The sequence below is a fragment of the Pogona vitticeps genome, chromosome 3 (genome assembly GCF_051106095.1).
Source record: "Pogona vitticeps strain Pit_001003342236 chromosome 3, PviZW2.1, whole genome shotgun sequence".
NCBI classification, from domain to species: Eukaryota; Metazoa; Chordata; class Lepidosauria; order Squamata; family Agamidae; genus Pogona; species Pogona vitticeps.
Genome location: NC_135785.1, coordinates 140,764,143 through 140,787,927, shown reverse-complemented (window position 1 = coordinate 140,787,927; position 23,785 = coordinate 140,764,143). Strand labels below are relative to the sequence as shown.

Here is a 23,785-nt window from a genome sequence, read left to right as displayed (position 1 = left end):
TGAAAAATATTTACTTGAATTTTGCTAGCAGCTTGGCTTCATTGTTTTCCCTTAACTTCTGTTCTCAGACTATAAAACAGGATCTGTAGTGAAATATCATGTCAGGTGATGGAGAATGAGCAAGATAAGATTTGTAAAGCAATTTCCTGCTTGCCAAAAATGACACATTGTAACTGAAGACAGAACTTTTATTTATATTAGAAATGTACATAAAGGTGTTTAGGCAACAAATTGATGTATGGTATCAACCATTTTGTGGTTATATTTGTTATTTTCCACATGGATACTGCATGCTTCAGAGATGTTCAATTTTATTGGAAATTTTTATCATAATATATTCCATTATTATTTCAAAAAAAACTTTTTTCAATTTTTTTCTGAACAAATTTACTTGAGATTAAAATACCTTAAATGAATATGTAACTATGCAAGAATGCCAGGCTTTCAGTAGATCTGAAAGAGAAACAAAAAAAAAAAAGGGGCTGGAGCATCTACCTTAAAACAAAGGAGTGAGACTCTTGAATTTATTTTTAAAAAGTCAAGTGGAGATGATGTGACAGAAGAGTATTTTCACTGCATGGGGAGTGCAACAATGTTAATGTTAGTGTGCAGCAGTACAAATGAACATTCTACAAGAGAATTCTAAAAATGAGAGCAGCCCAAACAAAAAAAATTACAGCTTTGAAACAGCACCAGACTGGAATAGAAAAAAAAAATCTGCCTTTGCTCTTTGCCAAATTTGGGCAAGTTTAGGGTTAGGGTTTTCAAATTATGTTTTTTTTTTTTTAAAAGCAAAACTGCTTTTAAAAAAACGAGTGCAGAAACTGTTGGTATAATACAGGATATAACATTCTACCCACTATGGGTTAATATCCTTAAAGACCTCACCTGCCCCCCCTTATAAGCAATTAGGCTATATAAAGCTTGGTCTCTCTCCCCCCCTCTCACCTCCTTACTTTCAATGGTGCTGACTGACCCAGCAAGGCAGAGACCTTGTGTGCTTGCTTGAGTTTGTGGGCACTGCCTGAGCTGCTGCCACCGCTTCTAATTCCCTTTGCTTTTTGGTATGTTTTGTATTTTAGTACCTTTCTTGTTTCCTTAGGATGTCCCGTTTACCCTTTTCCTGAGAGAACTAGATAAAGATTATTAATTATATTTTGTCTCAATGTCTCGACATTCTGTTTCCAACAGAAACAAGCCACCTTAAACATCCCCAAACTTAAAAGAAATCAAATATATTGAAAAGGCATATCTTGCTTATCTTGAATGAGAATAGTTAGCACCACATGCTTTTTTTATTTGGAAATAATCCAGGCTGCAGGGACTGAAATGTTGATCCTCAAAAAAGGCCTTTCAAAAGGGGGAAACAACCACTTTGCTACCCTCTTCTGCTTAATACCATTCACACTTGTTGGAAAACAGCTCTGACAATTGTTTTGTGTTTGAGTGGGAAGTGGCTAACTAATCAAAAAAGGAGTCAGCTTCTGGGATTTTCTCTTCGTTGGTGTCACTTTGTATATGGTAGTTAGCAGAAGAGGGTGTCCCGTAGACCATCTTGACTGCTGGCAATGGTCTTGTCAATATTCAGGCTGTTCTTTTCTATGTAAAGTTTAGCAACCTTTTTCCTGGGCGAAATAAGTATGAAACATCTAATATAGACAATTAATCATTCATAATCTAACTTTGGTCATTCCCAAGAAAGGCTGTAATGACCCGTACGATTAAAACAAATGGCAAAACTGATGGAATAATAATTTTGTTTTGGCTTCATTAAAAATAAATTAACAAAGCATTGTTTGTAGTTGTAATTACCTTATTGCACCCCAAACAACATAAAGTCCAGGGAGCATGTGGTGATTTCAAAACTAGGCCTGCCACAGCTGTCACACTCTATTATTTATTTATTTAACTTATAATGATGTAATAAACTATTAGTTCATTGTAATAAGAACATGGCGTGCAAGCCACAGCATCGTTGGCTGAGATCAACTTTTCTGCATTTTTGTCAATGATTAGAATCCTGTCTTATTAATTCCTTAGTTTATTTGATGTCAATTACCTGCCCAAAATTAATTCATGTTCATCTCTGAGGTTGTAGTGGTTGTACTCTCTGGGATACCTTCTGTTTGCTTTTACATTCTAAGCGAGTGCATCGTGGATGCTGGCACTAACCTGTCAAACTTGTGCATTTGATGGCCTGACCATATGAACCCACAGCTGGAACTGCCAAAGTTGCAGAACTGCATGTACTAAAGATGGGAGCATATTGTGTTGGATTTGACAGCTTTGACTGTCCTTTTCACAGTGGCCTTTCCACACCTTAACATTCTGAGAAGAAACATACCTCAGCCTGAGAATTTGCACGTTGTGAGGTTTACAGGGCATTCAAGAGAAATAAAGTCCACACAGAACATTATACACATTTTAAAAGATGAATGGCTTCAATATGTACTATGGGAAAACAAATCAAACCATCCCTTAGCCAAAGGGAAAATGTGTGAGTTAGGTGAAATGCATAAATAAGGGTGCATGTTAGAACAAATAACAAGTGTATCCACTTTTTATGCAAAAGAACATCACGAATTTATAGATGCCAAGTGGAATCTAGACTAATAGGTTTCATACATCCTGGGCATGTACTGACAGAAACTATTAACTATCCTATCCTGAATTAAAATGAGCATCACTTGTAATACTAAAAGAATACAAAATAAATAAATAACAGAATATGCCACCTCTTCCCATTGTGCAAATTATGTAAACACTGAATATTTTTTCCATACTGGGTCATATAGTTTCTGGCAGTTGGGGAATTTTTTCTTTTTGAAATTTTTTAAAAATTGCCATTACTAGAATATACAAACACAGAATTAAAAAAAAAAAAAAACAGGAAAAATACACATATCTTAAAACTCAAAAAGTCACAAACCCATATTTGAAATTAGTGCACCTACCACAGGGACCAGTAGAGATATACAGTATTTCCTCCAAAGTTTTGATTATGATGCCCCATAACCCTCCTAAAATAACATTACAGTGGAACCTTGACTTACAGAAGGCTTGACTTACAGACTTTTTGAGTTACAGACTTCTCTGGCCACAAAATTTAGGTTTGACTTGCAGACTGAGATTTGACTTACAGACCAGAAAAAATCAAAATGGAACAAAAACGGCCTGTTGCGGGATTAATCGGTTTTCAATGCACTGTAGGTCAATGGAGACTTGACTTACAGACTTTTTGACTTGAGAACCGCCTTCCAATACGGATTAAGTTCTCAAGTCAAGACCTCACTGTATATCTTGTTTGGGCAGAGGTCCTTCACCTTTCAATAATACAAAATTCAAAAATCTTGCCATATTTCAACAAATGTACTCACTTTTAATAATCCCTTCTTAAAATTTATACCCCGTGTCAACTTGTGATTAACTGCTATTTCCCAAACTTTATTGTACCATTCAGTTAATTGAAATGTATACTTCATTTTCGGGTTTCTTTTAATCTCTAATTCAGCTGCTATTACCATTTTCATGATTAACACCTTATTTTGGCAAATCACACTGCTCTTCAAAAATAAACAATAATGCAATTTGGGGGTAAATTCTATTGTTATTTGTTGAATTTATTCCATTTCTTTAAATAGACAGTGGGGAATTTCTGGCTCTGAAGATATGGTGGATTAAAACTCTCATTATCCCTTTCCATTTGCTACCTCGACTGGTGCTTCTGGAAACTGAAGTGCAAAACATCTGGAGGGCAAAATGTCTCCAGTCTCATTGTAACCAATTCATTACCTGATTTCATTTTTGATCATGATCAAAAAGGCTTGGAGGGAAAACAAACAGGTATTCCATCCCCCTTCCTAAGTTCTTCTCACAGCTCCATCTGTAAAACACAGCAGTTCACAGGAGTGAACAGAGAAGAGAGAGATCTTAACTTTTCTTTTTTCTTTTATTTATTTTATTTCAACAGAGAAGAATCCTGAGGTAAGAAACAGGGGTAAGGGAAGTAAATTCTTAGCAGTAGAATCAATATCAACAAAAATATCAAAAACATCAAAATGAGGAGAGGGAAAAGAACAGTAATAGAGTTTGCTAGATACCTAGTGACAAATATGGTTAGTGCTTCCATGGTCACGATAATCCATGGTCCTCAACATACCTGGCTTTTGAGTACTTAATTTACCTATGATAGAAGAATGAGTATCAAACTGACTGACATCAGGAACTGAAACTATTACTGTTAAGTTCTAGCACATATTTGATTTTGGTATTCACTACAAAGTTATTATCTAAATAAACCTGCATGTAAATCTAAGTGATGCCTCAGTTAACCCATATTAAAACTCTGAAACTTAACAACAGAGAAAACACAATGAAAGAGTTTGCGTAAAGGTTGTAGAACCCAGCATTTCTAATGTTATGAAATTTGAAGGGTGGGAACCCTATCAAATGTAACCATGGCAAGAAAATTGATCTGTTTGAAGAAGGCCACACATTTGTTTCCATTACCACTAGATTACAGTCGGGTCTCTTAATGCAGAATCTGCCTTTTTGAGGCCACAATCCAGGGTTCCTACTTAAACACAGAAAAAAATATAAATATCAATATAATAATTCATATTATCAAGATACCGTTATCAATATGGTGCTTAATGCTAAATCTTGAGAAATCCATTTGTCCTGAAAGTTAACATTTTCTTCTTATTTTAAAAGAAACAAGTAAATTGTCTCCAGGCATTTCTGTAGCTGCATTAGTGAGTATTCACACAGATTAACAAATTGTAAAAATATCTGTGGCATCTACATTGTTTTTCTCAAGTTCGTGATTTTATTTCCACAGACTTTTGTAGATCATGTTGTTAGGCACGTTCAGAAGATTAATAATAATAATAATAATAATAATAATAATAATAATAATAATAATAATAATAATAATAATAATAATAATAATAATAATAATAATAATAATTTATTGTCATTGTAAGTATATACACATACAACGAAATTCACAGATACCCAGAGACCAGACACATGCACACACATAAAATTCCCCAAACACTCCCCACCCACTAAAAGTCCCCCACTAAAAATACAAACATCTACACCGCAGGCCAAGTAACACAGTCCAACTAATTATTCACTACTGGTGGTCATTAAGCTCATTATTAATTGCAATTATAGCTCTGGGATAAAAACTATTGAGAAAACGTGTGGTCCGAGTCTTAATTGTTCTATATCTTCTGCCAGATGGTAACAGTTCAAAAAAGTTATAAGCAGGATGGGAAGAGTCTCTCAGGATGCTATGTGATTTCCTTAGACAGCGGGATGTGAAGATGTCATCCAGGGTTGGTAGCTGGAGCCCGATGATATTCTGGGCAATTTTAATGGTTCTCTGTAGAGCTTTTTTGTCCACTACAGAGCTACTCCCAATGGTAGAATGGTATTAAAAGCAGAGCGATAATCCACAAACAACAGCCTCGCATAAGTTCCCTGATATTCTAAGTGGCTCAATACAGTATGGAGTACAATGGACACAGCATCATCAGTAGATCTGTTTCTCCTATATGCAAATTGCCATGGGTCCAAAGAAGGTGGAAGACTAGCCTTAATGTAATCCAGCACCAATCTCTCAAAACATTTCATAACAACAGATGTTAAAGCTACTGGTCTATAATCATTGAGAGATACCACAGCTGACTGCTTGGGGACTGGCACTATAATAGATGTCTTCAGGCAAGTGGGGACTGAACACTGCAACAAGGATAGATTGAAAATATCCGTAAAAACTCCAGCTAATTCTGCAGCACATCCCCTAATAACTCGTCCCATGATTCCATCTGGTCCAGCTGCCTTTCAAATGTTAATATTTTGGAAAACGCGTCTCACATCTGAAATCTGCAGTATTAGTGGTTGTCCGTTGATGGTAGATTCTAGTGATGTATTATAGACAGTAGGTGCTGGAATAATGGTTGTTCCTGTTTCCACCTCAAAATGGCTGAAAAATTGATTTAACTGCTCAGCCAAAAAATCACTGCTGCTACACAGACTGTTTTTGTTACTCTGCCCCATGATTTGTCGTAGGCCATGCCATACTCGGCGAGTGTCAGAACTCTCAAGATGTTGCTCAATTCTCTGGCTGTACATAGCTTTGGCATCCCTAATGCCCCTTTTCAGTTTAGCTCTGGCCTCTCTGTACTGTAGTTCATCACCAGAATGAAAAGCAGCATTTCTGGCTTTTAATAAAAGGCACACTTCTCTATTTAGCCAAGGCTTGTTATTAGAAAACACTCGTACTTGTCTGGTAGTAGTAACAACATTGATGCAGCTTTTGATATAAAACAGTACTGTCGAGGCATAAGTATCAACATTGTCCTCCTCAAACAATGCCCAATCAGTGCTCCTAAAGCAATCTTGAAGTTGCTCAGATGCATCCACTGGCCACACTTGTATTTCTCTAATTGATGGTCTGATTCTTTTAACAAGAGGTCTGTATGTTGGAATCAAAAAAAGAGATATATGATCTGACTGTCCCAAGCTAGGCAATGGCTTCGTCTTATATCCATGTATGATGTTACTATATACCTGATCCAAGGTATTTTCCCCTCTAGTGGGACAGTCCACATACTGATAAAAGTTAGGGAGGACGGTCTTTAAATTGGCTTGATTGAAATCACCTGCTACCACCAGCACTCCATCAGGGTAGGCCTGCTGCTGTTTGCTGATAGCAGTTAACAAACAACTCAAAGCTGTGGTTGTGTTAGCATCAGGAGGTATATATACTGCTGTTATTATAACAACATTAAACTCACGAGGCAGGTAAAAGGGGCGGCATTTCACTGCCAAATACTCCAAATCAGGAGAACAGTGAATGTTATTATTATTTCAAAATTATTATTTCACTATTATTTCAAAAGTGGTAGCTGAATGTCATACATCAACTCAAAACCCATCTACTTTTGTAAAAGATAACTGCTACTAGGATAGCTCAAATGTGCTGCTACTAAAAGAATTATCTGAGGTCCAGTTGTCCAAGCATGTATGAAAAGCTTTGGGCAGTTCTCATGCAGTAATAAAGACCATCTGTCTGAAGCTAATTTTTTAAATAACATTTTTGCCATTCATTCAATATGCACTTTCTGGAATATAAAACAGATATAACCCTTAATGAAAAATGAGAAAAGGCAATGAGAACAGCAGTTTATAAGATATAAGCCTCCTTTCTTTATATTGTACACATACAAAGAAGTAGAAGTGAAAAATTCAATTGAGACTTGTTGCTGTTTAGTCGTTAAATCGTGTCTGACTCTTCATGACCCCATGGACTGGAGCACACCAGGCCCTCCTGCCTCCTGGAGTTGGGTCAAATTCATGTTGGTAGTTTCGATGATACTGTCAAACCATCTTGTCCTCTGCCGCCCCTTCTCCTCTTGCCCTCACACTTTCCCAACATCAGGGCCTTTTCCAGGGAGTCTCCTCTTGTCTTGAGATGGCAAATGTATTGGTGCCTCAGCTTCAGGATCTGTTCTTCCAGTGAGCACTCAGGGTTGATTTCTTTCAAAATGGATAAGTTTGTTCTCTTTGCAGTCCAGAAGACTCTCAAGAGTCTTCTCCAGCACCACAGTTCAAAAGCATCAATTCTTCGGTGGTCAGCCTTCTTTATGGTCCAACTCTCACTTCCATACATCACTACAGGAAAAACCATAGCTTTGACTATTCGGACTTTTGCTGGCCAGGTGATGTCTCTGCTTTTTAAGATGCTGTCAAGATTTGTCATCGCTTTCCTCCCAAGAAGCAGGCATCTTTTAATTTCATGGCTGCTGTTTCCATCTGCAGTGATCATGGAGCTCAAGAAAGTAAAATCTGTCACTACCTCCATATCTTCCCCTTCTATTTGTCAGGAGGTGATGGGACCACTGGCCATAATCTTAGTTTTTTTGATGTTGAGCTTCAGACCATTTTTTGCGCTCTCCATTTCACCCTCATTAAGAGATTCTTTAAGACCTCCTCATTTTCTACCATCAGATTCGTATCATCTGCATATCTGAGGTTGTTGATATTTCTTCCAGATATCTTAATTCCGGCTTGGGATTCATCCAGTCCTGCCTTTCGCATGATGTATTCTGCATATGTTAAATAAGCAGGGATACAATATACAGCCTTATCATACTCCTTTCCCAATTTTGAACCAATCAGTTTTTGCATATCCAGTTCTAACTGTTGCTTCCTGTCCCACATATAGATTTCTCAGGAGATACATAAGGTGGTCAGGGACTCCCATTTCTTTAAGAACTTGCCATAGTTTGTTGTGGTCAACAAACCAGAGAGTTCCATAAAAAACATTTAGCAGAAGTAGATTTTTTTTCCCGGAACTCTCTGGTTTTCTCCATAATCCAGTGCATGTTAGCTATTTGGTCTCTAGTTCCTCTGCCCCTTGGAAATCCAGTTGTACTTCTGGGAGTTCTCTGTCCACATACTTCTGAAGCCTACCTTGTAGGATTTTGAGCATAACCTTGCTAACGTGTGAAATGAGTGCAATTGTACGGTAGTTGGAGCATTGTTTGGCATTGCCCTTCTTTGGGAGTGGGATGTAGTTTGCTCTTTTCCAGTCCTCTGGCCACTACTGAGTTTTCAAAACTTGCTGACATATTGAGTGTAGCACCTTAACATCCTCATCTATTAAGATTTCAAATAGTCCAACTGGAATGCCATCACCTCCACTGGCCTTGTTGTTAGCCAAGCTTTCTAAGGCCCACTTGACTTCCCTCTCCAGGATGTCTGGTTGAAGATCAGCAACCACACTATCTGGGTTGTCCGGGACATCCAGATCTTTCTGGTATACAGTAATTCCTCTGTGTATTCCTGACACCTCTTCTTGATGTCTTCTGCTTCTGTGAGGTCCCTCCCATTTTTGTCCTTTATCATGTCCATCTATGCACAAAATGTTCCTTTAGTATCTCCAATTTTCTTGAACAGATCTCTGGTTTTTCCCTGGTATTAGTTTCCTCTATTTCTTTGAACTGCTCATTTAAGAAGGCCCTCTTGTCTCTCCTTGCTATTCTTTTGAAATCTGCATTCAATTTTCTGTAACTTTCCCTATTTCTCTTGCATTTTGTTTCCCTTCTCTTCTCTACTATTTCTCTGCCCTCGTTGGACAGCCACTTTGCTTTCTTGCATTTTTTTTTCATTGGGATGGTTATCGTTGCTGCCTCCTGTGCAGTGTTATGAGCCTCCATCCATAGTTCTTCAGGCACTCTGTCCACCAAATCGAGTTCCTTAAATCTGTTCTTCACTTCCATTGTGTATTCATAAGGGATTTGGTTTAGATTACACCTGACTAGCCCAGTGGTTTTTTCCTGTTTTCTTCAGTTTAGGCTTGAGCTTTGCTATAAGAAACTGATGATCAGAGCCACAATCAGCTCCAGGTATTGTTTTGCTGACTATAGAGTTTCTCCATCTTTGGCACCAGAGAACATAATCAATCTGATTTCGGTATTGCCCATCTGGTGATGTCCATGTGTAGAGTTGCCTCTTGTGTTGTTGGAAAAGAGTGTTTGTGATGACCAGCTTGTTCTCTTGAGAAAACTCTATTAGCTTTTGCCAAGCTTCATTTTGAACTCCAAGGCCAAACTTACCTATTGTTCCCTCCATCTCCCGACTCCCCACTCTAGTATTCCAGTCCCCTATAATGAGAAGAACATCTTTCTTTGGTGTGAGTTCTAGAAGGTGTTGTAAGTCTTCATAGAATTGGTCAATTTCAGCCTCTTCAGCATTGGTGGTTGGTGCATAAACTTGGATGACTGTAATGTTGACAGTTCTGCCTTGGATTCGTATTGAAATCATTCTATCATTTTTGAGATTGTATACCAGTACAGCTTTTCCCACTCTTTTGTTGAGTATGAGGGCTACTTCTAAGGAATTCTTGCCCACCATAGTAGATATGATAATGTTTGAATTCAATTCACCCTTTCCTGTCCATTTTAGTTCACTGATGTCCAGTATGTCAATGTTTATTCTTGCCATTTCCTGTTTGACCACATCCAGCTTACCAAGGTTCATAGATCTTGCATTCCCAGTTCCTATGCAGTATTCTTCTTTGCAGCATCAGACTTTCCTTTCACTTCCAGGCGCGTCCGCAGCTGAGCATCCTTTCGGCTTTGGCCCAATCACTTCATTAGCTCTGGAAAATACTTGTCCTTGTCCTCCGCTCCTCCTCAGTAGCATGTTGGATGCTTTCTGACCAAACTAGCACTTGCAATGACCCAAAACAGAGTCATGTTAAATGAGATTTCTAAAAGTAGCAATAGAAAAATTCAGCTTGCATCTGATTATTTGCATGTCATATCTTGTTGGGGAACCGTAAACCTCTTGCCTTCATTTTGCAAAAAATCAGCATTTCATTTTTAGTTTCTTCTGTATTACTGGGACCCTGTTTAACAATGACTATTTTAAAGAGACATTTTGAGAGTGGTCAGTTCTGTTTCTCACTACATTCCAAGAGAAAAATAGTGTCCATATCCCTTTGTTACCCTACAATCATGTGAAAAAGAAAGTACACCCTCTTTGAATTCTATGATTTTACATATCAGAACATAATAAAAATTGTCTGGTACTTAGCAGGTCTGAAAATTAGGTAAATACAACCTCAATAACACATGATATATTAGATGTGTCAAGAAAATGATCCCAAACACATCAGCTAATCTACAACAAAAATAAAACCAAGAGGGGAAGCCATGTGTGAAAAACTAAGCATACCTTATGATTCAACAGCTTGTAGATCCACTTTTAGCAGCAATAATTTGAAGAAATCATTTTCTGTATCACTCTTTGAAAACATTGTGGAGGAATTTTGGCACACTCTTCTTTATAAAGTTGCTGCAATTCATTGAGGTTTGCAGGCATTTGTTTATGCACAGCTCTCATAAGGTCCTGCATCAGCATTTCAATTGGGTTGAGGTCTGGACTTTGGCTGGGACATTGGAACAACTTGATTCATTTCTTTTTCAGCCATTCTGTTGTAGATTAGCTGATGTGTTTGGGATCATTTTCTTGTTGCATGACCCAATTGCAGCCAGGCTTTAGCTGTCAGTCAGACGGCCTCACATTTGACTCTAGAGTACTTTGGTATATGGAGGAGTACATGGTCAACTTGATCACTGCAATGTGCCCAAGTCCTGTGGCTGCAAAACAAGCCCAAATCAGCAACCCTCCTCCACCGTGCTTGGTAGTTAGTAATTTTGCTGATATTCTGTGTCTGGTTTTCACGAAAGGACGTGCTGTGCATTATGGCCAATTGTCTCATCTGTCTAAAGGACATTGTTCCAGGAGTCTTGTGGTTTATCCAGATGCAACTTTGCAAACCTAAGCCACACTGCCATGTTCTTTTTAGAGAGAAGAGGCTTTCTCCTGGCAACCCTTACAAACAAACCAGATTTTTTCAGGCTTTTTCTAATTGTACTGTCATGAATTTTAAAAATTTCACATGCTGATTGAGGCCTGTAGAGTCCGAGATGTAACTTTTGGGATTTTGCAATTTCTTTGAGCTACAAACATCCAGCTATTAAAAAATCCATAGAATTCAAAGTCTGACCTTGAGATGAATTTGCTTCGATGTCCACTACTGGGAAGATTGGCAACTATCTTTGATATTTTCCACTTGTGAATAATCTTCCTCACAGTAGAATGATGAACTTTAAATAATTTGTAAATGGCCTTATAACCCTTTCCAGATTGATTACAACCATTGCTGATGTGATTCTTCCTTGTTAACACAAACCTGAATTCTCCAGACCAGCAAACTGCTAAAACTTTGACTTTTATAGAGGTGGTCACACTTGCTGATGATCAATTATTCAAAGGCATTTCATTTGCAGCATCTGACTGCTACTTAGACTTTAATTCCTGTGGAAGCAGTAAGGGTATACTTAGTTTTTCACACATGGCTTCTTTATTTTTACTTTTCCCCCTGTAAAATAAATCATGACACACTGTAGTATGTCATGTATTGTTTATTGATCTGAAAATTATTTACCTAATTTTCAGGCCTTCTAAGGACCAGATGATTTTAATTATGTCCAGCTATGAAAAACCATAGAATTCAAACAAGGTGTATTTTCTTTTTCACTTGACTGTAATTGGAGACATAGATGTCAGAATGAGATCATCTAGATGTGAATCAACAATGTCACCCAACCTGGTACAAATGTGACTGATAATACCAGCAAGATGTTCTGCTTATTTCTCATGCTGAGCTTTCTGGTGGGTATCTTCTTGTGAGACAGAATACTATGAACCTGCCATCAGTCAAACAGCTTCACCAGGCAACTGTGTGCAGATGACATAAATGATTGTGGAGTAATTGCCATAATGGATTAATGAGCTGTAGCCCATACACAGTTGAATTTTCTTCTGTTTTAGTACAGGTCAATTTCTGGGAGGTAAAGGTAATGCTGAACTCCTATATGTCAAATGACATTTGGGACTAAAGATTCATATCTAATCTTCATGTGACATCAACAAATATATAATTAAGGCAAAGGCACAATATGTAATTATTGTACCAGCACAGCATTATAAAAATGTGCTGGCAACGATTGGATTGTTTAGGAAAGAAATAGTAAATAAATGTGTAGGAATGGATTGTCATCAAATTATGAGAAGGACCATGTATAAACAATTCAGGGAGAACAGGTTGATTTGCATATGAATATATTCATCATTTTGCAGCCTCAGAGATGAATGGATGAACTGAATCCCTGAAAGACATTGTGTTTAAGGATTTGATATGAAACTGGTAAATCTGTAATAGCTCACTCAGACTTGCAAGTCTGTGCTAACAACAACAACGGTAATGCAAATTATGAAATTAATAAAAGTTTTCTAAGCACTATACAACAATTATTTTTAAAACAATGTGTGCTTTTTAAATTCAGGCTCACAGTCTTAAAGACATGGCAATAAAGGAAAAATGAATGGGGAATGAAGTGCAAATAAGTAATACAACCTGTCAGTAATGAGTATTTATATATGAAATGACCACATAATTCAACAGAATGTCTTTCATTTTTTATAAAATGATATTAAAAGAGTACACAGAGATACTTCTACAAGTTTAAAAAGAAAGAGAATGTATTCTTAGTTTCCATACAGAACCCTTAGGGTATATGTGACATTCTTTTGGTGCTTTCTGTTTAATCAGTTGTAATAGGTTTCTGATTTATTTCTCCTCTTGGTTTTCTAACTTAAGATAATAGATACAGAAATGGATTATTAGTCTGGGAGAGTAAAAGAGATTTATAGCCTCAATGCATAGCCCAATGAAATTTAAATACTTAGATCTACTTTGAACCATCAAATACGTTAGGTACTTTCCAGTATGGCAACAGGAAATTGGTAAGAATGGGTCTTTGCATGGAATGTCTGCCTTCCAGTGTGGTAGGTGTTATATATAAAGTGAGATTCTTATGGAATGGAATCTATAGATTTTGATCAGGATGGCTTTTCCATTCAATTGACCAAAATAGGAAATTCAAGGACCCATTTTTGGAATCACTTGTAAAATTCCTGAATGATGATAAATTGATCTTAATGGCTGAAGACTGAAACATGGATAAGTCTATCAAAAGACAAGCATTCATTCTTTAAGAAACCTCACTGAAATAAATGGTCCAAGAATGTCCCCCAAAAGGAGTGGATGACTCCCTAAGAACAATAATATAACGTTTTAAATATTGACATTGTTCAAGATTCCTTTGCGGCCCTTGGATATCTGGCTTTTAATTTATGAATTTATACTAAGTCTACATAGCCAAATAAGAGAACCAGTGTGGTACATCGCTTAAAATGTTAGGTTGGTATCCTATTCAGAATGTAAGGGAAATTGTGTAAAGTATTCGCTTATTCTGGCAGCCCCAACTACCATCCTGCAACTGATCGTGTCAGTTGTGTCACCAATCTGATAACTACTGCAAGACTAGGGAGGCAAGGGGGAGCTTTCAGGAATGGTGGGAATGCTTAAGCAAACATCCTTTTGGATGCTGGCTTTAGACTGGGACTTGGAGATTCAGGTTCTAGTCCCTACTGAGCCATGAAAGCAGTCCCTGCATCTTAGCCCGACCCACCTCAAAGGACAATTGTGAGGAGAAGAAAAGCCCTCCATGCAGCTTTGGTCTCATTTTGTGTTTCTGAACACACTGAGCACTGAAAGGTTATGTTTAAAAAATAACACCAAATTAGTACCTGTTTATTTAACTAGAATCCATACCATATAAATATAAAAATAATGCATAGAAAAATGACTTGGATCCAGACATTGTCTGTTATACTTGCTTGATCATATTGAAATGAACAGGACTTAAAGTAGTTGTGATTAAATTATATCTGCAAAAAACAACAACACTTTTTTGCAAACTATGGTAGCTGTTAAAAGAACACATCTGTTTTGCAAACTATGGAAGATGTAATACTCAGAAGATGGGTTTTCAAAATAATATTTTAAATAAATGGCCTGACAATTTAGTTTAATTGTGGACAAGATATAGACTGCAACCTGGAGAAGCACTATTGAAATCTCCCTCAATCCTTTAATGTTTCGGTACTTTTGTGTATGCTCACTCATCATTGTTTATGACATGAAGCTCAGGACTAACAAAATGTATAACATAATGAAATGATAGAATCATAGAATAATTGGGTTGGAAGGCGTCTATAAGGCCACTGAGTCCAACCTCCTGCTCAATGTAGGAATCCAGCTCAAAGCTGAAATGCTTGTCCAATTTTCTTTTGAATGCCTCCAGCATTGGAGTGCTCACCACCTCCTGAGGTAATTGGTTCCATTGTTCTACAGCTCTAACAGTTAAGACATTTTCCTGTTATTCAACCAAAATCTGGCTTGAGCCCATTATTATGTGTCCTGCACTCTGGGATGATCAAGGATAGATCATGCCCTCTTCTACATGATTACCTTCCAAATACTTGTAAAGTACTATCATATGTCCCCTTAGTCTTCTTTTCTCAAGGTTAAACATGCCCAGTTCTTTCAGTCTTTCCTCAAAGGACTTGGTTTCCAGTCCTATGAGGAAAGATGATCAGTTGCCTGATCATCTTTTTTGCCCTCCTCTGAACTTGTTCCAGTTTGTTGGCATCCTTCTTAAAGTGCGGTGTCTAGAACTAGACACAGTACTCTAGCCTAACCAGTGGTGAATAGAGGGGAAATAGTACCTCATGGGATTTGAAGACTACTTCCATTAATGCATTCTAAAATAGCATTTTCCTTTTTTGCAGCCACATTGCACTGTTGGCTCATATTCAGCTTTTGATCTACAACAATTCCAAGATCCTTCTCACTCATAGTATCACTAAGCCAAGTGTCCCCCATGTTGTAAGTGTGCATTTGTTTTTCTCCCCTCTAAGTGTAGAACTTTCCACATATCCCTGTTAAATTTCATTCTGTTGTTTTCAGTCCAGTGCTCAAGCCTTTCAGGATCTTTTAGAATTATGTTCCTGTCTTCCAAGGTATAAGTTGTTCTACCCAATTATGTGTCATCTGCAAATTTGGTAAGTATTCCCTTCAGTCCACAACTGAGTCTTGGAATATCCCACTTGTTACCATTTTCCAGTTAGAAAAGGAGCCATTGATAAGCACTCTCTGAGTACAATTCTGTAACCAACTGTGTATCCATCTGACAGTTGTTCTATCATGCCCATACCTAGTTAGCTTGCTAATCAGAGTATCATGGGACACTTTGTCAAAGGCTTTGCTGAAGTCAGGATGTATTATATCTACAGCATTCCCACCATCTACCAGTGAGTGACTCAAGTTAAGAATGGTCTGGCAGGACTTGTTCTTGACAAATTCATGCTGGGTTCTAGTTATTACTGCATTGTTTTGTAGGTGCTTGCAGAGTGACTGATTTATAATCTGCTCCCAAATTTTCCCTGAGATTAATGTCAGTCTGACTGGTCTGTAGTTTCCTGGTTCCTCTGTTTTGCCCTTTTTATTTTATTTATTTATTTATTAAATTTATACCCCACCCATTTAGACTATGTCTACTCTGGGCAGCTTACAATAAAATAGCATAAAAACCGTACAGTGGTGCCTCACTTAACCGCGATAATCCATTCCAGGAAAATCGCTGTTAAGCGAAAACATCATAAAGCGAAAATAAAAAGCCCATTGAAACACAATTGAAAACCATTCAATGCATTCCAATGGGCTAAAAACTTACCGTCCAGTGAAGATCCTCCAATACGGCGGCCATTTTCGGTGCCCGTATAGTGAGGAATCCATCCCTAAACACAGCGGAGAGCCATTTTAATTATCCAGCGGCCATTTTGAAGCCGCCAATCAACCGTTAATAAACATTATTTTGTGAAGAATCAGTTCCCGAAGCAGGGAACCGATCATCGCAAAGCGAAAAAACCCTATTCACAAAAGCGATCGCAAAAACGTCATTGTTAAGCGGATTCGTCGTAATGCGGGGTAATCGCAAAGCGGGGCACCACTGTAATTAAAAGGAACAATTTAAACAGCAATATTGGTAACATTCAAGAGGGAAAGATGGAAATCAGGATAGACAGTGAAAATAAAATAAAAATCAGGAAGTGACATGGGGGAAGGCTTGCCTAAAGAGCCAGGTATTAAGTTGGCTCTTAAAAAAACCAGCAAAGGAGCCAGGCAGATCTCTGATGGGAGTCTGTTCCAAAGTCAAGGGGCCACTGCCAAGAAGGTCCGGTTTCTTGTTCTTTCTTCCGGGCCTCCCTTGGTGTTAGGCCTCTCAGCCGTCTTTCCATCTTTTGAAGATTGGAACAATGTTACCTCTCCTCCAATCATCTGGTACTTCACCCATCCTCCACGATTTCAAGAATAGTCAGCAGTTGTTTGATTTCTTCAGCTAGTTCTTTCAATATCCTTAGATGTACGTAATCCATGCGACCCTGAGGATCTGAATTTATTTAACATTGTAAGGTGCTCTTTGACTATTTGTTTGTGAGTCTCAAGCTGCGCTCCTGTCGCCTCTCTTTATACTTCACATTTGCCTGGAGGAATAAGATTATCTTTTGGGAGAAGACCCAGCTGAAGTAGGAATTTAGCACTTCTGCCTTTTCTTTGTCTTCTGTTATCATTTTTTCATCTCCATTGAGTAGCTGAGCCACTGTTGCTTTTCTCTGTCTTTTGCTACGAATGTACCTGAAAAATGCTTTTTTGTTTCTTTTAGTATCTCTTGCTAACCTCAGATCATTTTCAGCTTTTTTCTTCCTAATGCCCTGCAATTCCTTGCTACTTGTTTGTAATCTTTCTTTGTAGTCTAGCCTATCTTCCACTTCCTATGTTTGTCCTTTTTTGTTTTCAGATCCTCTCTGAGTTTTTTATGAAGCCACACTGGTCTTTTTTGCTGTCATCCATTTTTTTCTTATTGGATTTGTTTGTAGTTGTGCTTTTAGAATTTCCTTTTTTAGAAGCTCCAGCCCATCTTGGACTCCTTTTACTGTTAGTATTTCCTGCCATGGGGCCTTAGCTATCATTGTCATGGTATAGGTTATTAAGGCTAAAGTGTGATTAATGAATGGGATTTGTAGTCATGGAATATTGTAGAAGGAATCCATATTGGTTCTGTGTTAGCATGACTATATGCTTCGAGAAACTTTTCTCCTCGAGCTAGATGGAATTTTCCATGTAGCAGCTTTGGCCAGAGACAATAAGGAGCCAAGACACAACACTGAGTCGAGGGACAACAACACCTGTGCATTCCGTGGGAAATGGAGATGTGGTGTGAAGAGAGAGCCCTTTACGCTGATTGGTTAACATCACAGAAGAGTGAAGAAGAAGGGTGGTCCCAGCAGGGAATTAAAATGGAGAATGGAGTCAGCGAGAAAGATGGAGAGAGACTGATTTTAGTATGGAGTTTTGAGTGCTAGATTTTACGCTAGGATGTAGTGCAATGAAAGGATAGAAGAAGGGGGCTATGCCTGTCCTGCCTTCTAAGCTATTTTTAGAGGTTTTTATTTTATTTTTGTAGTTGGAATTTGTTAAGATTCTAACTGCAATGCTTTATGGAAATGTACTTGATGCTATGCTTTTGCAACAAACTGAATATCTCTAAATACTTTATTTTTCTAATAAAACAATAATTCTTGAAATCCAAAGTTTGGTCTCTTGAACAGCAAATCTGCAAGCCTCATAGTAAGAGTCACAGAGACGCTATCTGAGTCCTTTTTTGGTCTGAGTTATATTTGTTTTGGCAGACTCTAAAACTCATGATTTCTATCTTTGTTTTTTCTCTTTTAATTGCTCATTAGAACAGACTTGGGGAAAAGGGTAAGTTGTACTGCCTGGCTGGGTTACCAGGCTCTGCTCAGCTTAATTAGGAGTGCACTTACGCCCAGACCCTCTCAGTTTGACCATCAGGTGATCTCTAAGGAGACCCTGGTGTTGACAATCATTGTTCTGAGTTTATTAAATTTGGTTTTCCTTAAGTCTAGCATATACTATATTTGCAGCTACACCATCCTTTTGTTTCTTTTGAAATCATGAACGCAAGTAGAACATGGTCACTTTCCCTCAGAGTTCCTCTCTCTGCCACTTATTCCACTAAGACATCTCTGTTTGTTAGGCTCAAATCCACGATAGATACTCCTCAGCCAAATAAGCCAGGAATTTCTTGGAAGGTCTATATTTGGCAGAATTTGTCTCCCAACAGATATCAGGGTAATTGAAGTCTCCCATCACTACTACATCATGTTTCTTTGAAATTCTTTCAAGTTTTTTTTCAAAAGTTTCATCTGCATCTTCTTCTTGATTGGGTGGTTGGCAGTGGACTCCAACTACCATTTTCCTTTTGATTTTTCCCTTAGTTATATTAATCCAGGTGTTCTCAATGGAACAACCAAGCTCATCCTTCTGTATGTCAATGCAGGAATATGTGTTTTTGACATGCAGTGTTACTCCACTTTCCTTTCTGTTCTATCTATTCTTTTTGAACAATTTATATCCTTCAGTTGCTGTATTCCCCAGTCATGGGAATATTCCACCACATTTCAGTTGTCCCTATCAACCTTCCTGAATTAGGATTTCCAGTTTTTGTTTGTTTCCCATACTCCTGACATTTGTGTATAGACAGTGGAGACAGTGTGATTTGCAACCTGCTTTATTTCCTACATTTTTGAAGATTATTAGGCCCCATTAGAGGTGCTCACTCTGTCCCTTTTCTGTCCCTTCTAAGCCTTCTGTCTTTACCTCTTGAGCTTGTGTCTCCCTCCCCCTTCCTATTCAATTTAAATCCCTCCTGATGAAGTTCTTCATGCTTCATGCTTCATGATGTGGAGAGAAAATAGAGAGAATTCTGTTTACTGTTGCAAAGTTATAGTACTAGGAACTGCACACACCTCTAAATCTGTTCTAGACAAACTGTTTAAAATGATCCATATCAGTCTGATTCAGGTGTATTTTGAAAAGAATCGTATCTTTTAGTTCTCTTTAGTGCTTTCCTGCTGACATAATATCTTCTAATTTGTATTGCTGTTTATATTGCTGTCACATGAAGTTTGCTACTTTTCTGATCTCATTGCAGGAGTGCTCATAGCAGGAAACAGTGTATAAGAAAGCAAGCTTACTCAATCAGCTAAAAATTGCTAAATAGTTTTTGACTGATGCTTATTTTACTGCCCCTTTTGATCAACTAAATGCTTCTAAAATCTGGTCCAGGAATACAGTTCTGAGCATCTTTATCTCAAAATAGTCTGCTGCAAATTCATTGGCACTTACTTCCTCATAAGGACAATTAGTATTGGAGCTAATTGGAGGATTTTTGTGCAACTTCTTTTCATCTATTGTACTTGTTTGATACTTTTTCCTGACATTTTAAGGATTTCATATTACTTTTATAATGTGTTCTGATCATCTTTGAGAAGCATCAGTGGGAGAAATACAGAGGCTTAAAAACAACCATTACTTACTTACTTACTTACTTACTTACTTACTTACTTACTTACTTACTTACTTACTTACTTACTTACTTACTTACTTACTTACTTACTTACTTACTTACTTACTTATACCTTGTATTTCTCCTCAAGAGGACCCAAGGCAGCTTATAATAGTAAAATAAACCATAATAAAGCTGTTCTAAAAACACATTTAAAAACACATAATACTACAACCCAATTTTTAAGAACTTCGTCTCAGGCAACAGTTACTACTTGCTCAAGAACAGCCTCACCTCCTATGAAAGGGAGTTTCCTAGCTTTGAAGCAGCGACAGAAAAGGCCCTTTCTTGTAACCTCGGAGATCCAAAAGCACAGTACAGTATCTGCATTAGATTTGGTGTCATCAGTATGTGCCTGACACGCATGCACCCAACACTGAATCTCTTTTCCATTTAATTCCAAGAAGCTGTTCTAAATCAGTGCCTCAGTAATGGTCTAGATGAGAATGAATAAACTGAAACTTACATTCCTAAAACAGAGGAGGGGTTTTTTTTTTAATTTAATTTCCTGGCTTTTAAAAAATGGTAGTTTAAGTATACAGAAACTACACACAAATTCCAACAGTAACTTCCCGCATGTAGAATTACCCAGGTGTATAGTATCCCAGAAGATGAGCACGTGACCTGTATTAGGTTTGCTGGGAGAAGGCAGAAGCAATAACAGCTGGGTTGTGGCTGTAATCCCTCTGTGTCAAAATGTTTGGAAGAGCTGTTTTTGGATTTAATGAAATATTGAAGTAAAGATGTGAGTAAGTGCAACCCATATAGTGGACAAACATACAAACTCTTTAACCCCTGAGGTAAACTAATGTTGATATGAATCCTCTGGAAAATGTAGACTTGAAAACTAAGTTCCAGTTTCCAAACCCTTTCCTTAGAGCAGGCAACTTAAGGAATAAAAGTTCTAAGGTAGTCCAGACTATGCCCTGTCACCAGCTCCCCCTAAGGGGATGTAAAGCAATTTGGGGGGGGGGCTGGGATCTGGGCCATTTACAGCTGCGGAGAAGGTGACTCTTTCCAATCCCAGCCCAAAGGCTTACTCCTCTTTAAACTTCTGGCAGAGAATCCTACCACCAAACTCCTCAGTCTCAATGCACTTTGCAAATATCCTAAGGTCAAAAGACTCTTATAATGGGGTCATGAGTGGTGAAGCATCTGGAATTAGGTTTAACCAAAGACAGCTCTGTAAAACAGAAACCTTCATGCCAGAAGTGGACTGTTTCTAAAAGGTTAACTTTATTAAAGTATTGTAAAAAGGTAAAAATATTGTCAAAGGAATTAAGTTGTACAGACTACTTCTCATCATTTCCTATGCAAGGCATAAACTAGCAACAAGCAAATGAAAAAACCTCTAGCTAGCTTTCCTAAGAGCCAGGGTTTGGCAGAACCCTGGTGGTCGTACTTACTTAGGTATAGATCCTGGCTCTTATCCCTGAGAAGCCATCTTTCTGTTGGGATTCCATCTCTCTATCCCCAGGAAAGAAGAACTTTTTTGACCCTGGGAGCTCTACTTAAACTCTCCAGCGTGGTTTGTGTATTTCAAGGGAATTCTGACCACAAGGGAATTTGGGTGCTTGATCTGGGTACTTAGCTAAGGTAGAGGCTGATTGCTCCTGTGTGTATTTTGTATGTGAAGGGAAGAAGCGAGCTTGTGAATTTCTTCCTTCCCTTCCTGTACCAAACTGGATTTCTAACAAGTCCATGTGACTTTATAATAACATCTCTGATACTTTATTATGCCCCTAGCATCCTAACCATGGGGACTTCTCCCCGTATCTTGACAGGGGGGTACCTTAATATCCAGAGGCAACAGGTCCTGTCTTCCACCCCTAACACTGCCTGGACCCACCCCTATGCCTCAAACCATCAATGCCCACACCTAGAGGCACCACACAGATGCTGCCATTCCCTGGATCCTTCAGTGATTTGAGTCACCATGCCAGCCACAAACAGGTGGCTCAGTAAGTCTGTTATGCCTGTTGTCCCACATCCAACCCATCCCTTGTTTCAGACATTGGCTCCTGATGACCCTTGGGTGAAACTGAAAGGGGGGAAAAACAACAACCCTGGAATATGGTCTCAATGGTCCTTCTCTCTCTTTCTCTCTCTCTCTTTAAGGAGCCTCTGCATGTGTGTGCAACTTATGTGGGAAGGAACAGCTAAGTGCCAGCTTATTTCAGTTTGTTATTGTTTGGTTATATATATATTTTTTTATCTGATTGTGTTTCATTGTTTTATATGTACATTGCCCAGAATAATGCTGCGCATTAATGGGGTGATATACACATAAATGCCAGAAATAAATAAATAAATATAATAAAGTGGAAAGTGGAAACCTCCCTTAGGTATTTGAAGTGGTCGTGATCCAAATTTGGTGCTCACACACATGCTAGGAGGAAGGCAAGCAGGTCCCCTCCATGATACTTGTTATTGTATCTTTTTTGTTGATTTGAATTTCTCCATCTCAATATGAAGAAATGTTTGAATTTTTGGGGGCAAATTCTTATTAAAATGAACTGAAACAAACTTCTTATCCACCTCTAATTATCCATCTCATGTCTAATTAAGCTGTGTGGTAGAACAGAACTCCTGATTCACTTCTGGCACCTGATAATCAAACCTATATGAACAACTGAAGAATTAAGATTCTTTGTTCTTTAATCCACAACAAGGTAGTAGAGTTGTATGCATAGGCCCTACTTTATTTTATAAAAACCACAAATGTTGTGTAGGATGGTAGGCATGGTTGACTTGCTGGTAGGCACAGATTAATTTTCCAAGTACAGTTGTGCCTCGACTTATGGATGTCCCTACTTGCGAAAATTTCGACTTCCAAAAAGCTCCGGCCGCAGAATTTTGCTTTGACTTGTGGCCAGAGCTTCCATGTATGAATGGAAAAGAGCAGGGGAAAAGGGTGGGAAATTCAAACCGTTGGTGGCGAAGAGGTTGCTTCTTTGTAGCTCTTTCATCCCAACGGTTAGGAAAAGGGAGGCTCAGCCTCCTGGGCTTTCACTGCTGCTGCCACTGCCCCCAGGAGGTAACCGCCAGACCATCCCGGCTGGGTTCAGCCTCCTGGACTTCCAGTGCCGCTGCAACTGCAGCCACCAGAGGCCTCCCGATCTTCCCCGCCATCGCCAGAGGCTTCCCAGGCTTCCCCGCTGCTGTGACTGCCGCTGCCAGAGGCCTCCCGACCTTCCTCCCCCGGGTCGCAGGCTTCCTGGGCGTACATTGGGCTTACTGGTGGTGGTTTTGGCATCAGAGAGGCTAGGTGGGCTCCCGGAGGGCTGCCCCCAAAGGTGGTTGTGGCAGCAGAGAAGCCGCATGGTGGCGGAGAAAGGCCGGGTGGGCTCCCGGAGGGCTGCCCCCGATGGTAGTTGCAGAGGCGGAGGAAGCTCAGCCTCCCAGGCTTCCACTTTGCCCTGCTGTTGGGGAGGGGAAGGCTGGCTGGGGGGGGTGGTCTGCCAGATGCAGACATGGACCGCAGCCTAGCCAACGTTCGCTGGCCCTCTGGGGAAAGCGGGTGCTGTGGAAGGAATGTGCTGGGACTGGCTAGGGCTCCCGGGTGCGCTCTGCTTCTCTCAGCTCCGGGGAACTTAGGCTCCCAGAGCCCTGCATGCAAGAGTGTCCGGCGACCCCGGGGAAGGGCTCTTGCTGCCATGGGATGGGGGCAGTGAGGAGGAGGGAAGGAGGGGGCCTCACTCCTATCCCGCTTGGGCCGCCAGTGCATCCCTGTGAGACTTCCTCCCCGGACAGCCTTCTGCCCCCTGGGATGGTGAGGTAATGGGTGGTGCTGAAGCCCAGGA

At 39.1% G+C, this 23,785-nt stretch overlaps 1 protein-coding gene across 1 annotated transcript; it reads right to left on the bottom strand.

The window, feature by feature from the left end:
- Nucleotides 1–361: 361 nt before the first annotated feature.
- LOC144588126 (uncharacterized) lies at nucleotides 362–23,305 on the bottom strand. Its single transcript, XM_078390270.1, has 3 exons — nucleotides 23,033–23,305; nucleotides 3,793–6,846; nucleotides 362–453 (listed from the first exon to the last, which is right to left on the bottom strand). The coding sequence occupies exons 1-2, from the start codon at nucleotides 23,303–23,305 to the stop codon at nucleotides 5,854–5,856; spliced, it is 1,266 nt and encodes a 421-aa protein (XP_078246396.1). The 3' UTR covers nucleotides 362–453; nucleotides 3,793–5,853.
- Nucleotides 23,306–23,785: the final 480 nt, after the last annotated feature.

Bases quoted from the DNA above. Each gene is read 5' to 3' on its own strand.
- LOC144588126 (XM_078390270.1), bottom strand. From the start codon at position 23,305: ATGCGGCTTCTCTGCTGCCACAACCACCTTTGGGGGCAGCCCTCCGGG. The intron at 6,847-23,032 runs GTCTGGCGGTTA...CCTGATTTGGAG, and splicing joins GGCTGAACCCAGCCGGGATG to TATTTGGCAGTGAAATGCCG.